At 44.7% G+C, this 23494-nt stretch overlaps 1 protein-coding gene across 2 annotated transcripts in view; it reads left to right on the top strand.

Moving 5' to 3' along the window:
* PIK3R3 (phosphoinositide-3-kinase regulatory subunit 3) overlaps positions 1-23494 on the top strand; it is an 81840-nt gene that overhangs the window by 43052 nt on the left and 15294 nt on the right. Inside the window, exons 1-2 of one of the 2 annotated variants that reach the window (XM_074832135.1) lie at positions 5465-6278; positions 21143-21254. In XM_074832135.1, coding sequence (XP_074688236.1) covers positions 6173-6278; positions 21143-21254 — 218 coding nt within the window. In that variant the 5' untranslated portion in view covers positions 5465-6172. Of the gene's footprint in view, positions 1-5464; positions 6279-21142; positions 21255-23494 lie in introns of those variants that run through there. The other variant, XM_074832134.1, reaches the window with a different exon arrangement.

A 23494-nucleotide genomic window follows, 5' to 3' on the forward strand; every position in this document is an offset into this window, starting at 1 on the left:
CAGTGCCGGAGCCCAGCTCACCGGCTGCTCTGCCACCTCTGTGGAGGAGAAGGAGGGGAGCTTGCAACCACCTGCCCTTCCTAGGGGTAGGAAGACCTGCAAAAAGACCCCACGGCTCTGGGACTGACATAGTGAAGAGTGTGTGGGGAGAAAGAGGGGGGCCCCCCCATGGCTGTGGGGTCCCTGAAGCACCATGCACAGCTGGCTGCCAGCCAGGATCGGGGTGGGGAGAGGACCTAAGCGTCCTTCCAACGCCAAGCCACAAACCTTTCATCAGCTGCAAACCGGCTTTGTCTTCTGCTTTTACACCACGGATACTTCCTTTGGTTTTTTAAGCGCCATGGGTTAATGTCAGTCCTCTGGGGGGTTGGGTGTAGGGTGAGAGCATGTGTGTGTGAGTGTGAGTGCGCACAAGCACGTGTGAGTGCGTGCAAGTGTGCTCTGCTTTGGAGATGCTCTGACACCTCCATTGTTCGCAGCCAGCCTCTGAAATTTGGCAGCGACGTTGCCCCGAGGCTAGAGATGTACCTTTCGTTTTTCCCATGAAATTCCATTCTGGTTTGGCTGAGTTATAAAAAAAAAGTTTGAAAATCGCCATTTCCCTTCTGCTGCCTGCATTCTTCAGGAAAACTTTGGCAGCCTGTCAAAACAATAACTGAACGTGAACTTTCTAAAGAGCTGGCCCGGTGCTGTCTGCCAAAGCAGCAATTCAGCACAGCTCAGCACGGCGTGTCCTTTCCCTCACCCCCCCTGTGCCCACCCCCTTGCACACCCCTCCCCAGGCACCCTTTGGGCAGAGTACGGGGTTGGCATCCGCTGCCTGGCTGCAAAAGCCACACACACCTCCTCTCCCCTCGCAGGAGAGCAGCTTTCCACTTCCGGCCCCGACCGTTACTCCTGGCAATTTTGGGGGCAGAAATCTCTGGAGCAGTGAGGACAGGCCAGTCCAAACCCTGCCGAGGAATACTTTAGGTCCAGCTGCAATAACCTACGTTGTAGACATTTATTTAAAAGATCTTATTCTTTTTTTTTTTGTAATGTTATTTCCTATGTTAAAAGAATTTTGTTTACAGTGTGAAGCCAAGTGCTTTTAAGTTAGGAAATGCCTAATGTATGATTCCTCGCAAGTTCAACCCCGTGTGCATGCACTGTGCTACAACCTTTACGTACGTGAGCCCCTATTTCAACCTCTTTCCTTGTTGTGTGGACATGGGAGGGAAGAAGGCCTGAGCTGCTCCGACAGCTGTAAATAAGACACTTCCTAACGTTGAAGTGTTTCATTTGAATGTTCTTGCAGACCGCATATTATTCTTTAATACAGGTTTTTAATGCAATGTATAATTTTCAAACCAAAGCACCCAACTTCAGCACACTTGCCAGAGTTTTCCCTCACCACAGAAATGCGGCTGCATCTGGGGTGGAGCGAGGCAACTGTTTTGCAGCCTATTAGGACATAAAATGACTCTAAAGCACAGAGGAGGCAGCGCAGTCCTTGTTAAAAGCGCCCATTACATTTGACATGAAGGTGCAGGAGGATGTGGGGAGTGAAACTGATGCTACTTCACCCTTGCAGGGGTTAATACTTTTAAGCTGGTGGCAAACATTTTATGGTCCTGGGGTATTTTTGGGGATCAGATTGTACAGTTCAAGGGAAAGATGGCTCAGGAAGACAGGATGAACCCCTGTCTTTCCCATGACCCCTTCTCCTGCCAGCAAGCCTCAGGTTTAGCTTACAGCAACTGAGCCACACTGAGACCCCAGAGGCAGCGTCTGAGCCAAGGAAGACCAACCCTCCTGCCTTCCCTCATCTCCTCATCACCAGGAGGTGAGAAACAGGCAGGAATAATCCATTAACTAAACCAAACTACCACAACTGGTTGTTCTCGTGCTGTTACTTGCAAGATGTGGCTGCCCCCTGGGAAGCTGGCCACCAATTACGGCAGATACTCCACAAATCCCAGTGTCTGCGCAGCGCAAGGCTAGTAATTTTGTGAGCATTTACTGCCAGCCAAGGAGTTGTCCTTTCCGAGGCAAACACAGCTCTACCTTCTACAAACTCCCTTCCAGCAGGCCCTGAGCTCGTGCTAATGGTGAAGCTAATATCTGGAGCTTGGGAGTGGCCAGGAACCTCCAGCCTGCCCCAAAAATCTCTCATCATTTTAGTGCGTTTGGCTGGCAGCACTGTGGATTCAGTCCCCCTCCCTCCTCCACCCCTCCAACTATAAAAGCCTGTTGTGGCCTACATTCAGCTGTCGGATATCACATTATCATGGCTCGGCAAAGAGGAAACCAAGCAGTTTGGCACAAATGGCTTTTCTGTGTTCAGCCTGTTCCAGCGTGGGTCCGTTCGGCTCCTCCTGAAGCACATGGAAGCGCTCAAAACTTCAATATTTAATCTTGCCTTGAAATGCAAATTGTCAGATCCAAGGAAATGAAAGCGAGTGAATGCATGGCTGTCGATGTGGGGACATCGGGGAGGCAGCAGACGCTGTGCTCACTTCTTGCCTTTCAGCCTTAGCATGGGGCACCCTTTCTCGAGCTCAAGCATTATCATTATCACCATTATTTTATTTCCGTGTTTGAATGTAGCTTTTCCCAACTTTGGGTGATCTAGCGCTCAGTCAGACCTTGAGCATCCTGAGTGCTCAGTGTGCTCCCAGTTTTGTTTCTGTTCTCCAAGGGCACTGCTGTGATACTGGATGCTCCAACTTTGTGCCCGTGGAGGAGAGATGCGCAGGCAGAGGGGATTTTGCAGTGTGTAAGGCAGCACATGTGCCTCCCTCTCCCCCTCCCCGGCATGCACATGCACACAACCACTCACCCTATTGCAAGGCAGGTGCTGTGGCAGGAAAGGGAGCACCCCATGCATGCATTTTGGGAGTCAAGTAATCCCGGATATATTATAAGCACAGTTTTGAGAAATAAAAACACATTAATATTCTGTTCTCTCAAGGCATTATCCTACTGTTTACCATTACACACAATCCTTTGCCTTAAATTGCATCTTTGATTAAAGTAGCAATGAAAGAAACCAGTGCTAATAACAAAATGTATTCTGCTTTAAATCACTAAAGTGAAAACATCAATAAGCTGTAACCATCAGTGCCGCCATGAAAATGAAGGCAACCACCATGGGAAACAGCAAGGACGAAATCCACTTTGCCAGTGTAAAAGCCAAGTAATTAGGTCTTATGTGGGTGGAACTTATAATGAGGTGCAGGAAGGGGGAAAATGAATTTCAACCCAAGCCTCCCTCCCTCCTTCCTCCCCCCGCCAGAGCTGCTAATCCAAGTTTGGGGGCTGTGGTAGGGATGGCAGCCCCATTTCTCAGCACTGTGGGGTCTGCAAAGAGATGTCCGCATCTCCACCTGCACCCATTGCCCAACCCTTGCAGGACTGCTCTGCAGGCCTGCCTCACGCACAGTCGGTGGGCAGCAGATGGTTTGTACCCACGGTACCAACTTAAATTTCACTTGGAGGGGGTGTGCTTCAGGAGGGGCGTTTCACTTTGAGCAAGCTCAAGCTGATATATTGCATCGGCCTGAGAAATTTAATGTAAAAATTAGAAAAAGGAATCGTATCTGGTTATCATGGCTTAATCGGAGTTTGTGGATGGGGATATAAAATTAATTTATCTACAGTGAGTTATGTGAATCAAAGCCCTGTGCTCCTCTGCAGTTGTCCATCACTCAAGGAGCTCCATTACTGGAGCAGCACTGCTCTCAATTGCTTGTCATGGAAGTTGTGATACATCAGCAAACTTCAGATGCTCTGCGCCCAGCTCTTCCCACATATTCTTACGTTGGGTATAACCTTTCAGTTATTAGTGTTGCAGTCATCTTTCAGTTCACCTAAGCCAGAAGTGTTTTCAGGAGCTTTCTACCTGGTGTCAGGAGAAATTATTCGTAACTCTTCCATGCTTTAAAGTGCAAATAGAGCAGACAACTTCAGTGCTGGGTTTTCTAATGTTCCCTGACATCTCCACAGTAGATCAAGGTGCTTGTCCCTCCTTGTGTCTGTGACACTGGCTGGAAGTCTGCAGAAAGGACTTTTCCTTAATTTCTCAACAGCTATCATTTTGCCTTTCTTTAAGGATGCTTTGCTGTGCTAAGACCAAAGCTGGCTGCCGAGCTGGCTGCATTTCTACCTCCCGCCGGTGCTTGTGGGTTGTGGGCTCAGGGTCTGGCCATCAGGCTGAGGTTCAGTTCTGGGTGTGTTTGCAGCTCAGACTTATCCCAAAGCTTGTGAGAGGCAGCTGTTCGGTTTGGTCCTTCTCCTGGTTATGTCCCTAGAAAGAGTGCTGGGTTTGCCCGGGGTCACACTCTCGTTAGCGGATGGTTATGATGCCCTCTGAAACGCTCAGGTTATTATTTGGAATGCTCAGCAAGCAGCTGCCAGGGACCTACAGAAGTGAGGCAGGGGCAGAGAGCCCACGTTTCTGACAGCAGCAGCAGGGCAGGCTGCTGGGAGGTGGTGCGCTGGGGTTGGCCAGCCCAGGCCGCAGCCGGAGATGGGGACAGTGGCTCTACCTGCACAGGGCCTCCGGGACCTGGGCCTCCGCGCTCCCTCCTACAGACCCCATCCCCGAAGGTGGGGGCCGGCCCTGGCTGGAGGTTAGCAGGTAGGCCCGGCGCTGAGGAGCACCGGCCCGAGGGGGTGCAGCCCCCCGCCCCGTCGGTGTGGGTTGGGGGCGTTCCCCCACCGGTAGCGCTGGGGCCGGCTGTAGCGGGGGCCGCACGGCCCAGCCCGGGGGCTGCCCGGGCCGGGGGTGCGGCGCCGGCGGTGCCCCCGCGCCCCCTCAGCCCCGTCCCCCCTCTCCGCCTCAGCGCTCGCCTTTCTTTGTCCCGCTTAGTAACCGGGGCTGCCGACCAATCGCCATCGAGCCGGCCGGCTCCGCCGCCCGCTGATTGGGTGGAACGCCTGGGCCCCTCTGCCAATCCCGGCGCTCGCTGCTCCCTCAGACAAAGGCAGCAGCTCTGGCAACGGGGCTCGACTCCCCCCGCCCCCCGCGCGTGCTCCGCCGCAGCAGCCCCTTGGCGTCAGGCCAGCGAGGGACCTACCACCTCCCCTGCTCTCCTCAGACGGGGGGGGGCGGTCGCTGGGGGGGCGAGAGGGGCGGCCGCAGTGGCAAAAGGGAGCCGGGTAAAACTTAGGAAAGTGGGGAAATAGGTTTTTGTTTCGTGCCGAGCTTCCTCTCCGGGCACGTCCCGCCGGCGTCAAGACGGACGTTTCCCCCTTCTGCTTTTTTTGCCCCCCCCTCCTCTGCCTCGTGGAACCGCCCGCTCGCACTGTGTCCCCCCCCCGTTCCGTCCTTCTCGAAGGGGTTAAAAAGCCGGCGCGAAGCCCCGCCCCGGCGACCCCTCCCGCGCGGCGCCCGGGGGGCGTGGCCTGGTCCTCGGCAAGAGGCGGTTGGCGACGGTTGGGCCCCTCAGAGCCTCTTAAAATGAAACCTAGCGGGGCCGGCCGCGCCGCAGAGAGCCCGGGGCTGCGACCTGCCGGAGCCGCCCGGGGCCGCCGCCTGCACCGCGCGGGGCTGCCAGCGAGGCACGGCGGGCGACGCCGCCGCGGGCTGCCCGCCCAGCGCTGAGCTGAGCTGAACCGAGCCGGCGGGGACCGCGGGCCGAGCGGCCCCCAGCGCTGCCCGCCCGCTCGGGCTCCGCGCCCGCCGTTATTGTTGCCCGCCGCCCTCTCCTTTCTCCTCCGCCGGCGGAAAGAATTCATCCAGAGACCGAAATCTCCCCTTTTTCTCCGCTTGTTCCCACCCTCCCTCCCCTTTTGTGTGGGGGTTTTGTTTTGCTTTCAGACCGGTGTTTTAAAAATACCCCGAAAATGGCGATTTTTAGAGAGAAATCAGGAAAGTGGCTTCTCTGTGGAAAGGTGTCTTTTTAAACAAAAAGAAGCACTCTCTCTATGTATTTTATATATAACTACCTGTCTTAGTTCCTGCAGGGCAGCTGCTGAGGTAGCTTCTGTGGTGGGTTTTGTTTTTTTTTAATTAAGTTTAATTTTACGATTTTTAAAAATCATTTTTCTTTTTTGCTAGAAGTGTTATTTTAGAGCGGGGTGGATTCTTCTCGGCTTCCCCCCACTCCCCCTTTTTTTTTTCTCCCTCCATTAAAAGCCGAGAAAGCCAATCTCTTATTTATAAACCTGCCGGGACTTGACTGTCGCGATGTACAACACGGTGTGGGATATGGACCGCGATGACACGGACTGGAGGGAAGTGATGATGCCCTATTCCACTGAGCTGATCTTTTACATTGAAATGGACCCTCCAGGTAGGGAGCCGAAGCCTGTGCGCCTGCCTGTGCACCCCTCGCAGCGGGTCGGGGCTGCCTTTCATTCCTGCCTTCTCTCCCCTGCCCGTCCTCCCTCCTCCTTGAAGACTTTTCCGTTTGGAAAAGGAAGGGAAATCTGCAGAGGGGGAGGGAAAAGAAAAAAAAATAATCTGTAGTTAAACTTTGCATAAACTTTCCAGGGACTTGATCCCGTTGTTTCCTGGGCAAAAGTATTTTAATACTGTTTTTTGGGGGTGTGGGGGGATAACTGCGATTTATGGCGCCTTTTGAGAGGTGGAAGGAGGCAGGAGGAGAGCTGCTTGCAGCCCCTCTCCTGAGTCTCCTTTTTTTTAAGCCTTTATTGAAAACCGTATATTTCGGCTGTATTCACTTCTAGAGGAGCGTTTTTATTAGCCTCTTCACCTGTGTGCCTTTATGTGCCTGTAACACTTTGATGGTAGTGATTTACCTACCTCCATTCAGTTCCAGTTTAATCGCTTTTACAGTCTCTGAGACTGTTTTCTCGCCAGCTCCCTTCCAGCATTGACAGATGAGGTGTGTGTTGTCGCTGGATTTCGGTGCAGGGGGGATAATACTTGGGAACAGGCTGGAATCCATCCCTGGAGGCACTGTTACTTTGATAGCGCTTAATAGCCTTGTTCAAAGGCTTTGGTGCAACTTTTTTTTTTTTTTTTCCCCCCATGGATTGCCAGTGCTGAAGATGGAGAAATGCGTTGTCCCTCACTTGCCTGAAGTTTTTAGACAGGACAGAAACTTTCTTTTGTGTCTGAAGAGTGAGGGAAGGCTTACAAGGAGAAGAGGTTGAGACTTTCTTTGGTAATGAATTAAAGTAAGCATAAATGGGTACTGGTGAAACCGTATCTAACCTGTAAGAGTCTGATAGGCTGAGAGCAGTAAGGTAATTGAAGGGCCTTTATGTTCTCAGGTCTCTGTTCTGTACAGCCAGAAGGTACAGTAAAATATGCATCAAAAATCTTAGTCTGCAGAGACATTGATAGGAAATAACCGCTTCTAAGTGGTACCTTGTGTGGCACGTACTGTTAGACTTTCAAAATGCGCTTTTCAATCTGCTTGAATTGAGGATTGTGTCTCCAAGTGTGGTTTAGTCTCTTTGTTTCAGCACTGAGCTTTTTTTTTTTTCTCTCCATAGGTATGTGGCTCTTTAATTAAGAGGAGGAGGTGATCATTCTGAGATTTTGGGATCTCAAGGACCTGTACTCACTTCCTCTGTTAACTCTGATGCTTTAAAAATTGGACAGATCTCTCAGATGCACGATACTGGCCGCTACTCATTAAATTCCTGCGTAGCTGACACTACCTATTTTTAGATGCTACTCCTGAAAGCATAAAGTTCAGTCAAATCTGTTTGCTTCTGTGAATTTCAAAGGATATCTTTCTTGTAAATGCTTTTGATTTTTAACTATTCATGAGGTTAGTATCTGTATTCAAATGAACAAAAATTCGAGTTCCGTTGTAGGTGACTTAAAACAATTGGTGTGAGGTTTTTTTATTAAAAAAAAATAAAGCCTCTTGAATGGCTTAGTGTGAGGAGGCTGCTTAAAGGGGCTGGCCTAACTGAACTGGTCAGAAAACAACTTTCCAGTATTTCTGCAGGAATTCAGCCATGCAGCCTTATGAAGTTTACATTAAGAAACAGCTTCTGTCATTAATAATGCTAGTATTTCCATCATTGAAGAAGCCCTATTGTCAGGGATCAAGGCTCTGCACAGTCCAAACACCAGTTAGCAAGAGGACTTAATGCTATAAGCTGATCCCTGAAGCGTTCACTAACTTTATCTTTCATTTTTTTAAACTAGAAAGGCCAGAGTTGGAAATGATGCATGGGATGACCCCCATGTGTATGTCCTGATTTCATAGAACTATAACTTTTAAATTGCAGGGCAAGGGAGAGTGTGGCAGAGGTGGTCTCCTTTTTCCTCATCTAGAGGTGGGGTGGAAAAGCATTTTCTGGTCTGGGATGATAAGTCATCCCTAAGGGGACTTTGGAGATATTTATTTGGAAGGCTTAAACACTCAGCATGCCTTGGGATAAAGTCACTGCATTTGAACCCGTTAACAACCACAACTCCATTTGGCCTGCTTCCAACAAAAATTTGTGAAGGATTTCAGTATAGCATTCCCCTGCATGATGGCTGGAGTTCCTGAGCAGCTGAATAGTGGCAATATGTTTTCTCAGCAGCGCACAAACTAACAATATGCAGCGAGTGTCCCCGCTGCCAAAGGAGGCAGCACGATCTTTTGTTCACGGAACTTGCATGAAGAGATCCCTGGTTGGTCTTTATGCTGCAGGACTGGGCATCTACTGATACCAGGAGCCAAGTGTCTCAAATCACGCATGACTGCTGGTGATTACATTTTAGTGTGTCTGAACTTCAGGCAGAAGACAAAAGCAAGGTGAACATAATGTACAGTGTCACCCGTAACCTCTAAGTCAAGGCTGGGGATACTGTTTCTTGTTACGGGCCAGCAGACCTTTAATTTATCTTGGCAGGCTGTCTTAATACCCACCTTAGCGTTGCCCAATAATAATGCAGAAATAAAATCCTGCGATGGCAGGCAGCCTGCAGCGCAGCCGTAGCTTCTGTCAGGCCTCAGTGCACCTGCACCAGCTTATCAGTATGCCCATGTTTTCTGTCCGGGGTTGTAGGTGTAAATGGATGCTCAGAGCAGATCCTGAAGCCTCTCTGCTAGAAGGCTTGCTCAAAAGTTCAAAAGTAATAATAAAGTTGATGCCTCTCTCACACATGAGTTTCCCCCAACTTCAGCAGAGGCAGGGTCAGGCAACAAGGGATTGCTATCTTTTAATCCATCCTAAACATAGATGTGGGACAGTTTTCCTAAATAGAGCGGTGGAAGCAGGGATTTGGTTCTGCCAGCCTTGCAAAGCATGCCTTAAGAGCAGTACAGCTAATACAGGAGCAACAGTGGTGACAACCAGCAGCGTGACTCCTGTTACCTAAAACTTTTTCCTTCTGCTGGCATGTATAAATGCATAACAAAATGTATCACTGGCATAAGGTAGGCTTTATATGTGGCAAGTAATACTTGGTGCAACTAAATAACTTCCAGTGTCTAAAGACAAATCTGGAACCTGCAGTCACATATAGCTATCATAGTAGCTTCTAAATTTTCTAATCAGGATTAATTTAGAGAATTATGGCCATAGCAGCATCATATGCTGGTTCTGACATGAGGAAATTGACTGTCAGTGGTTCACTCACATGTTTGTTCTTGCTGTGGGTCTTGCTGTCTGAAAAGACAAGGAAATAGGTTACTGGATTGAATTTAGTTTTTATTTAATGACATCTGTTCAGGTCTGCAAAAAGTTGTTAACTGCCATAAATTAAGTTTTTGAACGGAGGGTGTTAATTGACTGCAAAAGTTACCGGAGTACCTAAAGCATAACTACCTATGTATCCTCACTTCTAATAAGTAGGACTAAGTAATGTCTTTTTCTCTGTAGGTCTGGGATATATTATCAGTTGTGTTGATGATAAAATGTGTAATCACTGAATACATTTTGTCACAGTTGGATGAAAATCAGTAAGAGTGTTCCACTGGGATTTCAGACACAGATGTCAGCAAAGATATTTGGCTCAACTACAAATTAGAGGTTAGTTTCATTTGTGTGGGTTATGAAGAAAACCACAAGTTTGAAGTAGGCTTACTAATGTAGAATGGGCTCTGTCTATTTATGAGCAGCTAATAGAATAAGTGTCTTAAAGCTATATGAAAGCTTACCTTTTTGAAGCCTGTTAGGCCCAAATATGACCAACCATGTTTATAACTCGATCCAACCATCTTTTTCAAGAATATTACTCTTCCTTGCCTCATGTGCTGAGACCAACTGTAACAATGCTTTGTTACAAAATCTTTTAATAATGAAGGGGGAGCACCAATAACCTATAGGCTGCTTAGTTTAGTCTACTTTGCAAGAGCAGCACTGCCATTCTATGAGTGAGGCAACTATTCATGGGAAAAAGTGCATTTATTCATTACAGTTTCTATTTTCTTTTCATATAATTTGACAACCCTTGTTTTAGGGGAGCGATACTATAATTGTAATTTGGAAAACATAGGGTTCTGATCTCAAGGGCAGTGTTTACTCAGATACCAGTCATGCTGTATCATTATCAATGTTATAGTGGAAACTGAATGTGGCTTCTCAAATGGGGTTTGTGGTATGCAGTAGCCAGATGTAGGTGAACACTACATATCTATGCCTGACTAGTTTTCCAGTGGGAGAACAGATGCAAATTTTAATGGCATTGTCAGTATTGTCCTTCAGCTTATCTGAGCTGACTCCAGAAGCTTATCGAAGTTCTGCTCCTACACGTCTTAAAAAAAAAAAAAAACAGGTAGTTCTAGTGGCAGCAACTGTCTTCATTGCAAATTTAAGTCTTGCTGAAAGTCAGGTTTCCAAAAAAGCAGATGTTGGGGATTGAGAGTTTCCTTATTACAGAAAGGAAGTTTGTGTAGACTGTTTTGGGATAGAGCAGGGAATAAATAAGGCTCAGTCACTTGTATTCTGCATAACCTGGAAAATGGTTTGAGTTGAAGTCTCACCTCCTATGAGGACAGTGATGTGAAGTGCTTGTATTCTATGCTGTGTGACACCTAGATTTCTCTACTGGCCTTCTTATTTAATGACTCCTGTAACCATTTTTTATTTCCAGTTGCATTTTCAGGCTTGCTTTTGCATTCCTTGCATTTGGTTTTCATTTTGATGGCTCTAACTGTTAAAGAATATCACTCATCAGCTTTCAATTAAATACATGAATGCAAAAAATAGCATCATTAATATAAAGTGAAATGATGCTTTGCTTGAGATGGGAGAGCCTGCTTTAAAAGGCTGACGTTTTTATTTATCAGTAGGCTTTCAGATGATGTAGAAATAGTCGGGGAGGGAAAGCTTGCTGAAGGGAGTTGTTCAGTTCTGTGTTCTGTAAAGCTGGAGGTTTATGCAAGCTAAAACATGGGAGAACGTTGTGAGAAGAAACCAAGCTCTTCACCATGTGTTTGAAGGCATTTGCTGTAGGTTTTGTTTTCTCTGCAATTGTTCCAAACAATCTTGGGTATTGCATGATGCCTATACCTGACAGGAGTTAATCACTGTTGCTTCCTTCTACCTCACCTGTTTAAAAGACTCTTCTTGGAGTTTCTTTTGGGGAGTATCATCTTCCCAAGCAGCAGAGTTGGCTTCTATCTTTGCCATTGCCTGCATGATATCTTATTCCAGAGTGAAGCTATTCAGGCTTATCTTTGCTCTACAGCTTGGGAAAAAGAGGGAGGCATAGCTGGTCGTAGGCATCTGCACCCAGTACTGAAAGCAGTTGGGTGCCTTACATCATCTCATGTTGGTTGTTTAATGAGTCACTTTTTGGGCAGAGAACTAGGGAACACTGGAAAACAGCAGCATAAAGAATACTTTTATCAGTATTCTCTGTATGTTTTAGAGCTTAGGCTTTATTATTGTCAGAAAGACTGTTAACTGTGTTGAAACAGGTTGCTGTAAAACTTTGGCCCCATTAAAGCAATAGGTGTGTTCTAGACAGATTTTTGGAAATTCATTTTTTTGTAAAGTAGGTTGCTGAGTAATGCTTAAAGAACAGACTCTGCTCATGTACTAAATGCCCCTATGGAAATGAGTCAGATTTTCTTTTTTCTTCTGTTTTTTATTTCATTTCTTCTGACAGGTTAAAATCTGCATAATAGCTAAGTAAGGAAGAATTTGCTTCTCCACATAATCTAAACTAAGGCATATGAGCTGGTGCTGGGTCCCCAAACAATGTGAGTGGATGTTACCTCTTTAGAAGAGATTTTCATTGTCCTTCATCTTTGCCGTGTCCTCCACTCAATAGACAGACTTTTGCAATGTTTCAATGAATATATTTCAGTACCTTAAGTTCTTCTAGTTCTCCTGAATAAAAGTGGCTACATACAGGGAGTTTTATAAGAATTCATACAGTTCGAAAGAAGCAGAGTGCAAGTGGTGCCTGCTGTAGCACTTTCCAAAACAGACTCCAGCTGCCCTGCTGGACACCAACCAGCTGCCTGGTGAATCCTGATGCTGAAGCACACGGTGCTCTGAAGCTTTCCTGTGGCTGAGCAGGATCCAGGTTCTTCTCTGTCTTTGAGTCTGGCGACACACTCGAGATGGCTACTTTCCATCCAGTGCTCTCTGAAAAAGATTAAATGCTTCAACTGCTTCAACCTGTGACTGTTTCCAATATTCGCCCAGGCTCTCTACCAGTTTTTGTGAACTGGAAAAATGTTATTTTAGTGGCAGTTCATAGGAATGTTACTTCTTCTAAAACCAGATATCCCTGAATCTGACACATGGTTATTTAGGAAACGCTTGAAAAACGTCATGTTTCTCAGCACAAAAAATGGTGGGTTTGGACAAATCAAAAAGCATCAACCAGTATCCCTTTCTTGTTTGTTTTTTCGCTACAGAATAACTTCAGTTTTGGGTTGGTGTCACATTTGAACTCTTGTACTTCAAGTCAGTTTTCTCCTTCCAAACATAAACCTCCTATTTCCTTCCATTAGCTATTACTTACTCTGTTACTTTCCTGCTCTTCCCCATGAAAGGAAAATATCCACAGGAGCCATTTTTTCAGGGTTTTTACCTTCTGTAGCCTTATCCTAAATTTCAGCTTCTGTAGTCCCTAAAATCTGATGCTACACATGATCGGTTTTGCTTCTGGAGGAATTCTTTCCTTCCTTGCATCCCTCCCCTCAAAAAACCCCAAAACCAGAACTGCTGCAATGGAGCTAGAAAAAAATTGCTGCAATGAGGGAACACAGCCCACTGTTCAGGCGTGTTTTTCTTTGAGCGTGGGCAGTAGGGCTTACACTCCTGACACGTGCCCCAGGAAAATGTTTTAGAGGTGAGATGGATGAGAAGTTCATCTGTTATCTGTTACAACCTGAATTTGTACATTGCAATTAAATTTCTCAGGCTGTCAGTACTCATGCTGCACTGCCCCGTATAGTCATCTTGGGGTCGTTACAGGAATCTAGATTGTTGGCCCTCCAAGGAACTGCTCCCAAGTGTCAAACTAGAAGTCTTTGGTGTTTGTGGCATCTTTACTCTGATTCATCTCCTGTCTCCCAAAGTAGTCTCTTGAAGGATACGAGGAAGCTTGAATCAATGCAATGAATGTTTAAGATCCTTTCCATTTTGAGGGGTACTGTATAGTCTCACTAAGTTTGGGGATGGTGACAGAAGTCAAAACTGCTGTTGTGAAATGGATTTCATTGAAATATTTTGAAGATGACAACGTACTTGAGTGAGGAGATTGAATCCATTTCTTTTGTTCCACCTTGAGATCTCAGCATGAGCAATGGCCCTGCAGTCTGAGCCTGGCTAGACTGCTCCATGCCTGCACTGAATCTCAGCTTCTGCTGAGCACACTGCGTGGGACTGCATGGGTTGGGACTTCTGCCTCAGTGGAACTTCCTTCAGGATCAGGATTCTTAGAAAAGATGGTACATGACACAATGTACAACAGTTTTCCTCTGAATACTGTTCTACCTTCAAATTTCTTCTGGAGTGTTGATTTGAAGTGCACCTTTTGATCTTGATTTAAATGCCTCTCTGTTAGCAGTTCAGGTGGTTTTGAAATATTTCTGCTTTGGTAACTAGAAAATAGTTTGACATAGCACAAGGACAGGTACTTCATGGGGAACAATGTTACCTACTGATCTGAAACATGTGAGCTACTGGTAAGCTGAAATAAAATGCTGCTTAGAGCAGCATCACATGTATTTACAGCTGTATTATTATTATTATTATTTAAGTGGGCTCTTGTGCAGCAAACTTCTCAGTGGTGCTGATTATTTCTGTGAATTGGTTCTCCTGTGAGGTTTGTACCTGATGCCTTGGATGGATGGTTAGTCTTTGAAATATCTGGGGAAAACAGCCCTTGGCTGTTTTTATTTAAAATGGCTTTTTCTTTTCACTTTGGTAGGTCTCCTAGCTATAGTGTGTCACCGCTTGGGCCTGACTTCATTCTCCGTCTTCCATAATGAAAAACTAGTTCTTTGTTCTTGATCACTGTAGCTCTTATGCTAAATTTTGTTTTCCTTACTCTTATACAAGTACAATTGTTCTTATTGAATATTTCAGATTTTCGTGGACAATAAAATGTCTGCTGCTGACTTGCATCCAAAGAGTTGGTAAAAGCCTGGGCCTACTGGCTAGGAGATAAAGCTATTCCTTCCTGAAGTGAGCTGAGCATGTGATGCTGGGTAGTGACAATCTTCGAGTGGTGAAACATGGCAAAAGTTCTAAAATGTATCCAGCTTATTAATAGTGTGCTAATTATGCTTGGTAGGTAAGAGAGAGCTTATCCTTTTTATCCTCCTCATGTTAACTTTGGGGCAGTCATCTCAACCCTGTTAATGATGGAACCTCTAATACTGCTGTAGCTTTGCAGCTGTTACACTATGGTCTGGGTTGAAAGGAAAACCATTTTTCACCGAGCAGTAAAAATAATTGGGAAGTTGATTTTTTTTTTTTGGCTTGCAACTTCATGCAAAGACTGGAATGAAGAGGTGCTGTGTTACTTTATAATACAGAAGTCAGATCCCAGTGCCATTTATCTGACAGTGAGCATCTTCCATTTCTTCTGTCTCAGCCTGTGAAGTAACAAGCCAGGCAAAGAAAGTAGTGAGAGATGCTTGTAAAATGCCCCAAAGAATTCTGAATTTGAGCCAGCCTCTTCTTTGCACATTGTTGTCCACCATTCTGCAGGTGTCCCATAGCAGATAATCTTTTAACCTGTGCAGTAGCTGTGGATGCTCGTGAAGGACAGAGTGCAGCAGAAGTCTGGCAGGCTGTAGGAGGTGAAACAGTGGTTGGGAGGTGTGGGAGAAGACTGGATAGCTGGGGAGTTTTCAAACAAAACAGATCTTTATCAAAAAAGCCAATTAATCAAAACTGAAATATTTCTTAAAGGTGTTGGTTTTTATGAAAGTTCATAGAAACACAAGCAAAGCTATAATGGGAGTGTTTTCATTGGAAGCCTGCCTGGCTTTCTGCCAACTTGTCTGCTGTTTTCTGTAATGAGATATTGAAAGACTTCAATTCTTTGAATATGTCTTGCTCTTTGGCATCTTGCCTGTTTTGGGGGAGGAGAGTGAAAACGTGAGCATGCCTGAGGTTCTGTGGCCAGCAATAATGTGATCGAGTAGCTTCCTTTTCCGTCCCTTGAGGAGTTCTCAGTGCGTGTTAGCTGCCCTTTGAGGAAGGGCAGCTTCGAAGGGCATTGGTGCTCAGTACTTTGCGAAAGGGGTCTTGGCAAGAGAACTGACAAGCTGAGATGTGGAGCTGCCAAGATAACTTACCTGCCAGTGGTGGGGAAGGAACTGCTGTCAGCAGGTGCGCACGACCCTCCTCTTTGTCAGCTGGAAAATCTCTGCAAAAGGTTTTTGGGTGCCTTACTGCTCTGGCTTGCACACATAGTACACAATTTCATGGAGATGGTGTGCAAAAAGCACCTCTATTCAGCATATGCTTTTTTTTCTCAGGTGTCTTGAGGGCATTTTGCGTGCAGCAGGGACTGTTAGTACAGGACCATTGAGGGAGGCAAAGATTTTGAGGCTGTGCCTTAAAAGTGTTAGAGAAATTGAGAAAAGTGTTTGAGAAATTGAGTAAGACTACAGAGAGGAGTTAGATTGGGGAGATTTTTTATTTTTAAAAAAGCTAGCCTACATTTTCATTCAAAGGCTTCATCCATACCTCCAAAGGGAAAACCCTTCTGTCCTTAAGGACTATGTCATTAAAATGTTAGCTGGCCTAACTGTGGATTACTTGCATGTTTCCATAGTAATGACACTTTCTAGAGCTTTATATTACAGCTTGTAAGGTATCTACTGAACATCAGCCTTTTTGAAGATGGGTAACCATCTCGGAAATTGTCTGATCTGTTTTCTGCTTGTCACAATGTGGAGGGAGAGTAGATGGAGGGCATCAGAAAGAAGGCTAGTAAACAAGCTCGTGGAAGTGCTGAGAGACTTAAAATTGACCTTATCAGAGTACTTGGTGGTTGTGATTATTCAGAACAGTAAGACAGAGTTAATACTGCATTTAAACCTGCTATGCTTTTAAGTATCTGGCCTGCGGCTCTTGGAAGGTACAGGAAGAAATAAGTTATGGAGCCATTCTTAAGACTGTGGCATCTGCTTTAAAACTGCAAATTAGAGTTTAAATAACTGGCAGATTTATCTTGTATGCAAATACTGCAGCCAAAGAAGAAACAGGCTGCTTGACTGGATGCTGTGTGGGATATAGCACTTGGAGACCCAAGGCTCTTCTTTTTTCACTCCTCCTGAATTAGTACCATTGAAAGTCCTCACACATAGGGCTCGGTGGCTCTTAGATCGTGTAAACTGGTGAAGTTTTTGATTCAAAACCTGACTGGGAAAAGTGCATATCTCATGGAGGTCATGGTGTATTTTGCTGAAGTTAAATTTGGGATTAATATAGCCTACTATTTTCTACAAGATACTTTAATTTTAAAAAAATACAATGGTGCTAAACTTCAGACACTTGCCAGCTTGCTTGGTTGTCTTGGTGTTGGAGGGAGTTTGAATTTCAGGGAATCGTGTCAGTTAAATCTTGAGTAGCCTTTTTAAAAAGCAATCCTACTCAGTCAAGAAAGCATCAGAAAAATTACCTTGGCAAAGCCTAATCAATAGGTTTTTCTCTCCAAGGACCTGCGCTGCAGCTCTGCAGAGCGGCTCAGCTGAAGGTACCTGCTGGAGCCGGCACGGCAGCCTTCCGGGCCCTGACGTCAGCAACATCCGATCCCAGGCCTGGCCTGCATTGGCTGCCGCTGCCTCCACTCCATCACCAGCTCTTTTTTATTTCCCCCCTTCTAAGTGACACTGATCTGGGATTGGGATTTAGCTCAAGCTAGGCTGCTTGGGGAAGCTAGAGAGAGGGGACTAGAGTTGCTAAAGAAAGAAAAACTAGAGGTGCCCGCTAGTACGTGAGGGAGAGCCAGTCTGCTCTCATCACCGTGTGCCAGGCGGTCACTGAGGGCTGAACCTGATCTTGGGAATGTGCTCGTGCGGGAGTGGAAGGGTCCAACTGAGCTGCTGCCTTTTGGGTTTTGGAAAGATCTGTGCTGTAAAGCTGTCCTAGCTGTCATCATAGGGGGAAGGATGCTTGTGTATCTGGTGCTAACAGCAAGTTCTTTATTGGAACAGATAGATCCACTGTGCTGTTAATCACTTGAGATCAATGTTCTTTCTCTCCCAGGAAAAAGGAGGCAAGAAACCATCAGGATTATTCACTCTAATCAGAGCTTGTTTTGAGATAAAGTAAGGTTGTGCTTGTGGCTAGATTAGAATTGGACCCAGTTACATGGAAAGAAACATGGCTGCTCTTGAAAACATTTCTGTTGACTCCAAGCCAGCCTTATTTTACTTTACTGTAGGATTTTAGTGCTCTAATGTTCATCAAGTAAGGTATCTAAAACTCGATTTTTTTCAATTTCACCCAAAGCTGTAGATTCTTTAAGGCTCTTTGTAGCTTCTCATAGAAACATCACAGGATTTCTAACAGGGTGGTTAGTACTGACTAGGTACTAGTAAAAACTTATTTTAGGATGTCTTTTCTAGCAACCCATTGGGCCAACACTGAGAACAGCAGTAGGGCGGATGCTGCCTTGTTACAGTGAACTTGCCGTGCCATTGCAAAATGCTCCCCTTGTGTCATCACAGGTTCTGGGCTGCAGGCTACCTTCGTGCTCAGTTCTCCATTTGTGCAGACTACAGCCATATTGGGCTGAGAGGGTAGCCAAGAAACACTGAAATGGATGGGCATGTTAGTCTACTGGGTAAAGCAATAGCAAGGGCCTGGTTCCATGTCCAAGACAGGGGAAAATCTATTATGACTCAAAGAGCTCAAAATATTGAAAGTAAAGAATTAGATACATAGCTTGCTGGAAACAGGATCCACCCTTGCAAATACTTTTGTATTTTTAAAATGTGCAAGCTATTAAAAAGCATTTCTCAAAGTCTATTGTGAAAAGGACTGGCTTCCATGAGTCAGGTTTTACAGGAACTGATCCAAGCCTTATTCTTCTCCCTGGAAGAATTTCCTTCCAATTTTCTCATGCAGAATGAGGTTCTGCAGACAACCCCCTGATAGTGAGAACTGATACTTACCTGTTAAGGGAAAGAAGGAAAAACCCCCACCTGTAGTAAGGATACTTGGTGTAATGGGTAGTGCTCTGTGTCCCTATGCCAAACTCCCATTCCTTACCTTTCTGGTCTTTGTTAGTTTGCTTTTCTGTGTGCAGTGCTTTGGAGTGAGCCCTAACAAAGCTGCTAAATAATTCCACAGTATAGAAAGGAGAAGACTTAATCTTACAAGGAGGGCTAGAGAAGTATTCAAGTACTCTAGAGAATACTTGAAAGCCTCTCTGGAAAGCCCCTATTACCAGTGTAAAACAGGCTTTTACACTGTAAAATACCTTGAAGTTTTTGATGTCCAAGCCTTAACTTGCAAGACCCAGTGAAATAATTGCTGGTGCTGGTATAGTTTTCTAAGAATTCTCCATGCTCTTATATGTTTTTTTATATGAATCTTCATGCGCTTGTCGATGACTCAGAATCTACAAAAGATTCTAGAGCAGATCAGAACATCTACAGGTTTTCTGAACTCAGATTTACTGCCATGTGCAGACACTGATGAGACTCAGAACCACTGCGTCTGTCCTATCGCTTAGAGTATGTAGGGTAGCATGGGCCAGATGTGAGGTGGGGAGGAGGGAGGACCTGAAGACTTTTTCTAGTTCAGGAGCTTTGAATGGGGGAGATGGAACAGCACAGGGCACAGTAAATACAATTGACTTTACAGGCTTAGCCTGGATGTATGCTCCTCTGACCCAGCAAAAGTAGGATGGGGCTGGGAGCTTCAAGCCAAGTAGGGTTAGAACTGTGTCTTACTCTCAATGGTGCTTTGTACTAATACTTCGGTGCTATACAAACAACTGTAGTAGTTGAGCCTGGAATAACCAAAGCCTCCTAACCAGGAAGCTACTTCACTAAATCCAAAGGTTTTCACCTTCCTTTTATAACAAGACCTGTATTGCCTCACTAGATATGTGCACACCTGAAAGTTCCCAGCTCACCCCATAAAAAGAACCTGTATGCTACAGTTTAATGCTCAGTCTCACTGAATGAATGCTGCTATCTGAATCAGGTGTTTGGTCAGCAACCCCAGGGTGCAAACGTCTGGGTCAAGGTTCAGATTTAGTTTAGATTGGCTCGATTAAAGTATCTACTGGTTTGTCTGAGAACAGTGAAGTTACTGTGTCAGATATTCAATGTGAAATGGTATTTGGAGCTGCAGTTGGAACACTGTTTTCTCTTTTTTAATGTGGGAGGTGTGGCTCAGAGGTGAGCAGATGGATGGTGCCAAGCAGCACACCTCTCAGCGTTAAGCCATTCTGCACTGAAGCTAGAGATCAAAATCTTCTTTCTGCTCCCTTTATTTGTATTTCTGCTTATACGCTGGGATTGTGTGCGTCTGAAAGATGGCTGTTGTCAGTGTGTCAGGCCTGCTCGCTGATGCTTGTGTAATCTGATGGCTAGGGCACAGGGCTGAGAGCACAGATGTTCAGGGCCTGACTTAAAAATGCACTAGTAGCAAATCAGTGTGTATAGCTGCTTTCTTACTCTGAATTCAAATGTGACCTGTCCCTGTAAAACACTGTCTCATGAAATGCCTGAAAAATGCTTGGTTTCAGTGGCAGTGTTCTTGATGAAGCGTTCAGCCTCTGCAAAGCAGGGGAGAGCACTCGAGACATCTTTCTCAAATAAAATAGTGTAATGCATTTCTGCTGACAGACAAGTCTCTACCAATACATAAGCATGCCTGTGGCTGCTGAATTCCTCCTGTGATAGGGCTTACATTCAAGACCACGATAAAGTTGTTTGAGCTAAAACTGACCAAATAGAGTTTCAGTGCATTGTATGCCCTTACATTGTGTAACCTGTTTTGAGAACAGAAGTAAAAGCCTGTTTGCCTTGATTTTAGAATAGGGGAATTCTGGGCAGGTATGCAGTAGGCCTACAGATGTGCTGTTCTGCCTGTCTTTCAGGGTTTTGTAGCATCCCCTTTCCTGTGGTAAAGACTTCAGCTATGTAAAGTGGTGCAGGCACTCTAATAATGACATAGTGTCCCCTTTCCCCTTACTTTATCCCCTTATCACCTCATGTCCTGTAGTATTCAGTGTGTCATAGATTTTGTTCCTAACAGGAGTTTAAATGACAAATCTATTATGAAACACGAACCTTGGGTCTATGGTAGACATACCACTTCTCTCATTAGCAGCATTTTTCCCTCTGAAGAAGAGCCCACCTGTTTGCTTTCACAGGTTGGCATAAGGACTGGTGACGCCTGAGCAACTGGAGTTTTTCCACAGTGGTGCACAGTGCTCTCCGGGCTGTGGCTTTCAAACACAATACACCTTTGTAACTTGTTGAGATTTAGGCGGTGATTGACCTTGTAGTCATGCCTGAGCCAGTCTTCCTTTTAACAGGAACTCATGTTTCCTCATACTCCTTCCCTTTCCTCTCCCTCAAGCATGTGTTTGGATTGAGTACCAGGAAATCTGGGATCGCAGTGCAGCTGTTGACTTCAAAATTCTTTGAAAATTACAAATTCCTTTTACTTTGAAAGAGCTTGAAATCCATGTTCAACATGCATTTTCTCTTGCTTTTTCACTGTTATATTTCATTAACAGTTTAGCAATTATTTTCCGCTGTTTACCTTTCTTTAATCTGTTCTTTATTTTCAGCTCTCCCTCCAAAGCCCCCCAAACCAATGACTCCAGTCAATACGAATGGAATAAAGGACAATTCCAGTTTCTCTTTGCAGGAAGCAGAGTGGTACTGGGGGGACATCTCAAGGTAAGCAATATTACTAAAATGTATTAATATATGTTATTAAAAATAGAATAAGCCTGTTAAAATTCAAGAGAAAAAGAACATGCCTATTTCGGGCAGCATTTTACAGGAAGGAAACACTTCAGGACTGTACTTGGCAAAGCACCTAAATGAAAGTATTCGCCTGGATTCAGGTCTTGTGTTTAAGTTGTTACTGTTCTCGTGCAGATATTGCCAGTCTTGGTGACAGTTATTCTGGATTTCTAAACTTCTCCAGATACGCAAAGTCTTTTAAAAAGAGAAAATTACTTCGTTCAAAAGAAAAGTGCTTCTGGATGTGCTAGCTAATAAGGCTTTGTAAGCACACAATTCTGGGATGCATGCAGTTCAGCAAAATTTCAGTAGGAGGCTTGCTCAGGATAAAAGGAGTTGCATTGTTGTTTTTGGTTTCTTTAACATTTGGTTAAAATTGTATCTGTATTAATTTCTATTACATGGTGGTATAAAAATAGCTCTTACAAATGCTAACCATCACCAGCTATACTGAGCAGATGATACAGACACATACAAAATAAATTAAGTTTTACCTCTTAAGGAAACCCTTTTCTATGTGCTTGAGAAAATAGATGGCTTGGGTTAGGTTCAGAAAATGAAGTGCCAGTTTTTATATACTTAATCGCATAAAAGAACTGAAGTGTCCAGTCATCTTTCTTCCTCTTAAGGCACTTCTGAAGAGTCTAGAGTTTAGAACTGTAAGGGGAGACATGAGCATGCTGGGAGTGTGATCAGGAATTGCTCAAACTTGTGCACATAATACTTTGAAGCACTTTGTCAGATAGAGGCAAGAAGAGCGTGTTTGCCTTAGTTCATTGAAGTTCTGAAAAGGGAAATAAAGTTTTCATATCTTTATTGTACCACCCTTATCTTTATAAAGCAAACCTGCATAGATCTTGCTTTTGAAGGGCCTTGGCAGTGATATTTTTCTGTTAATTCTAAATCGAAGCAGAGTGGCAAGACCTGATCACAAAACCCACTAGGCAGGGTTTATTTAAAACTGCTCGATATTGATATCAGTTTATTGACTGTGGATTTGTTCCTCAATTAACAGTCCGTGTGATGGCTGGAGCTAATGCAGTACAAATCACATTGGAGTGGCTTTATTAGATTAAAGTGTGATACACAAATGTAAAGATGGAATTGTTTATGATCATAACTTGACAGCCAGCAGGTAGGTTGCATTGGGCTGGCAGGGCAGGAGCCATGTTCTTCAGTCAGGAACTTGTGCTGAAAATTTTGTCATGAGCTCCAGGGTGCAACCTGCAGGCATAAGCCCAAGCCCTTAGATCATACCTATCCATTCAAAAAGAAGGCCGTTTGAGTTAACTGGGTCCAATCTGTAAAATGTTCTGAGAGGAGTGAGCGAATATGCACATGATACTTAATAGGAGTCAGTTTTACTAACAGAATGGTTTTCAGGTAGCTAAATCAAAGCTAAGGCTATTTTGTAAGAATACTTTTGTTCCTTAGTATTTGAACAAAAAAGCTGCTGTTGATTTTTCTTTGTAAGATTCAAGTAGGCTTCCTACCTTGCTTAGATAATGTTGAGGCTACCTGATAAACTTTAGTTTCCAAACGATTGTATTAAAAAGTACTTAGTGCTTCTACAAACCTGTGAAGGAGCTGTTATAAAGTGAGATGTAATCTGGGTGACATGGTCAAACCTGCCAAGACATTTAACTCTTGAGCTGAAACAATTTTCTTAATGCTTACAGGTACTCACTTTAAGCTAAACAAGAAATCTTTTTGTGAAAGCTCTGGATTAAGTATCAGTTTGTTTCAGTTGTAAGTAAGGACAAGTTGCACTGAAGCTAGCAAGGTTGTAGTGGTTTAAAACTGCTGTAAGTAAGATGAGAGTCAAACCAATAATGAGTCTCTTGAGACTAAACCTGTGCTAAATTCTAGACACCTTTGAGCTATGATGCTAGAGACCACTCCTTAAGAAGTCAGGACTAGCTTCTCAAAGGGCACCTGTTTCCAGTGTGGACTTTAAAACCTGAGCAGATTACAAGGAAAGTTGGTGAACTGAGACACAGCCTCTACTGTTGCTTAAACAGAGACTTCTTCCTAAATGACAGTTGACTGCAGCTTCTATCTTTTAGTATAACTACGCAAGTTCAGACTTACTTTAGATGGCCTAAAAGACTGTAGAGCCTAAGCATGAAATACTGCCTCATATTTTGAAGATTATGCATGCTGGTGTTACG

This window comes from Strix aluco, chromosome 8 (assembly GCF_031877795.1).
Source record: "Strix aluco isolate bStrAlu1 chromosome 8, bStrAlu1.hap1, whole genome shotgun sequence".
NCBI classification, from domain to species: Eukaryota; Metazoa; Chordata; class Aves; order Strigiformes; family Strigidae; genus Strix; species Strix aluco.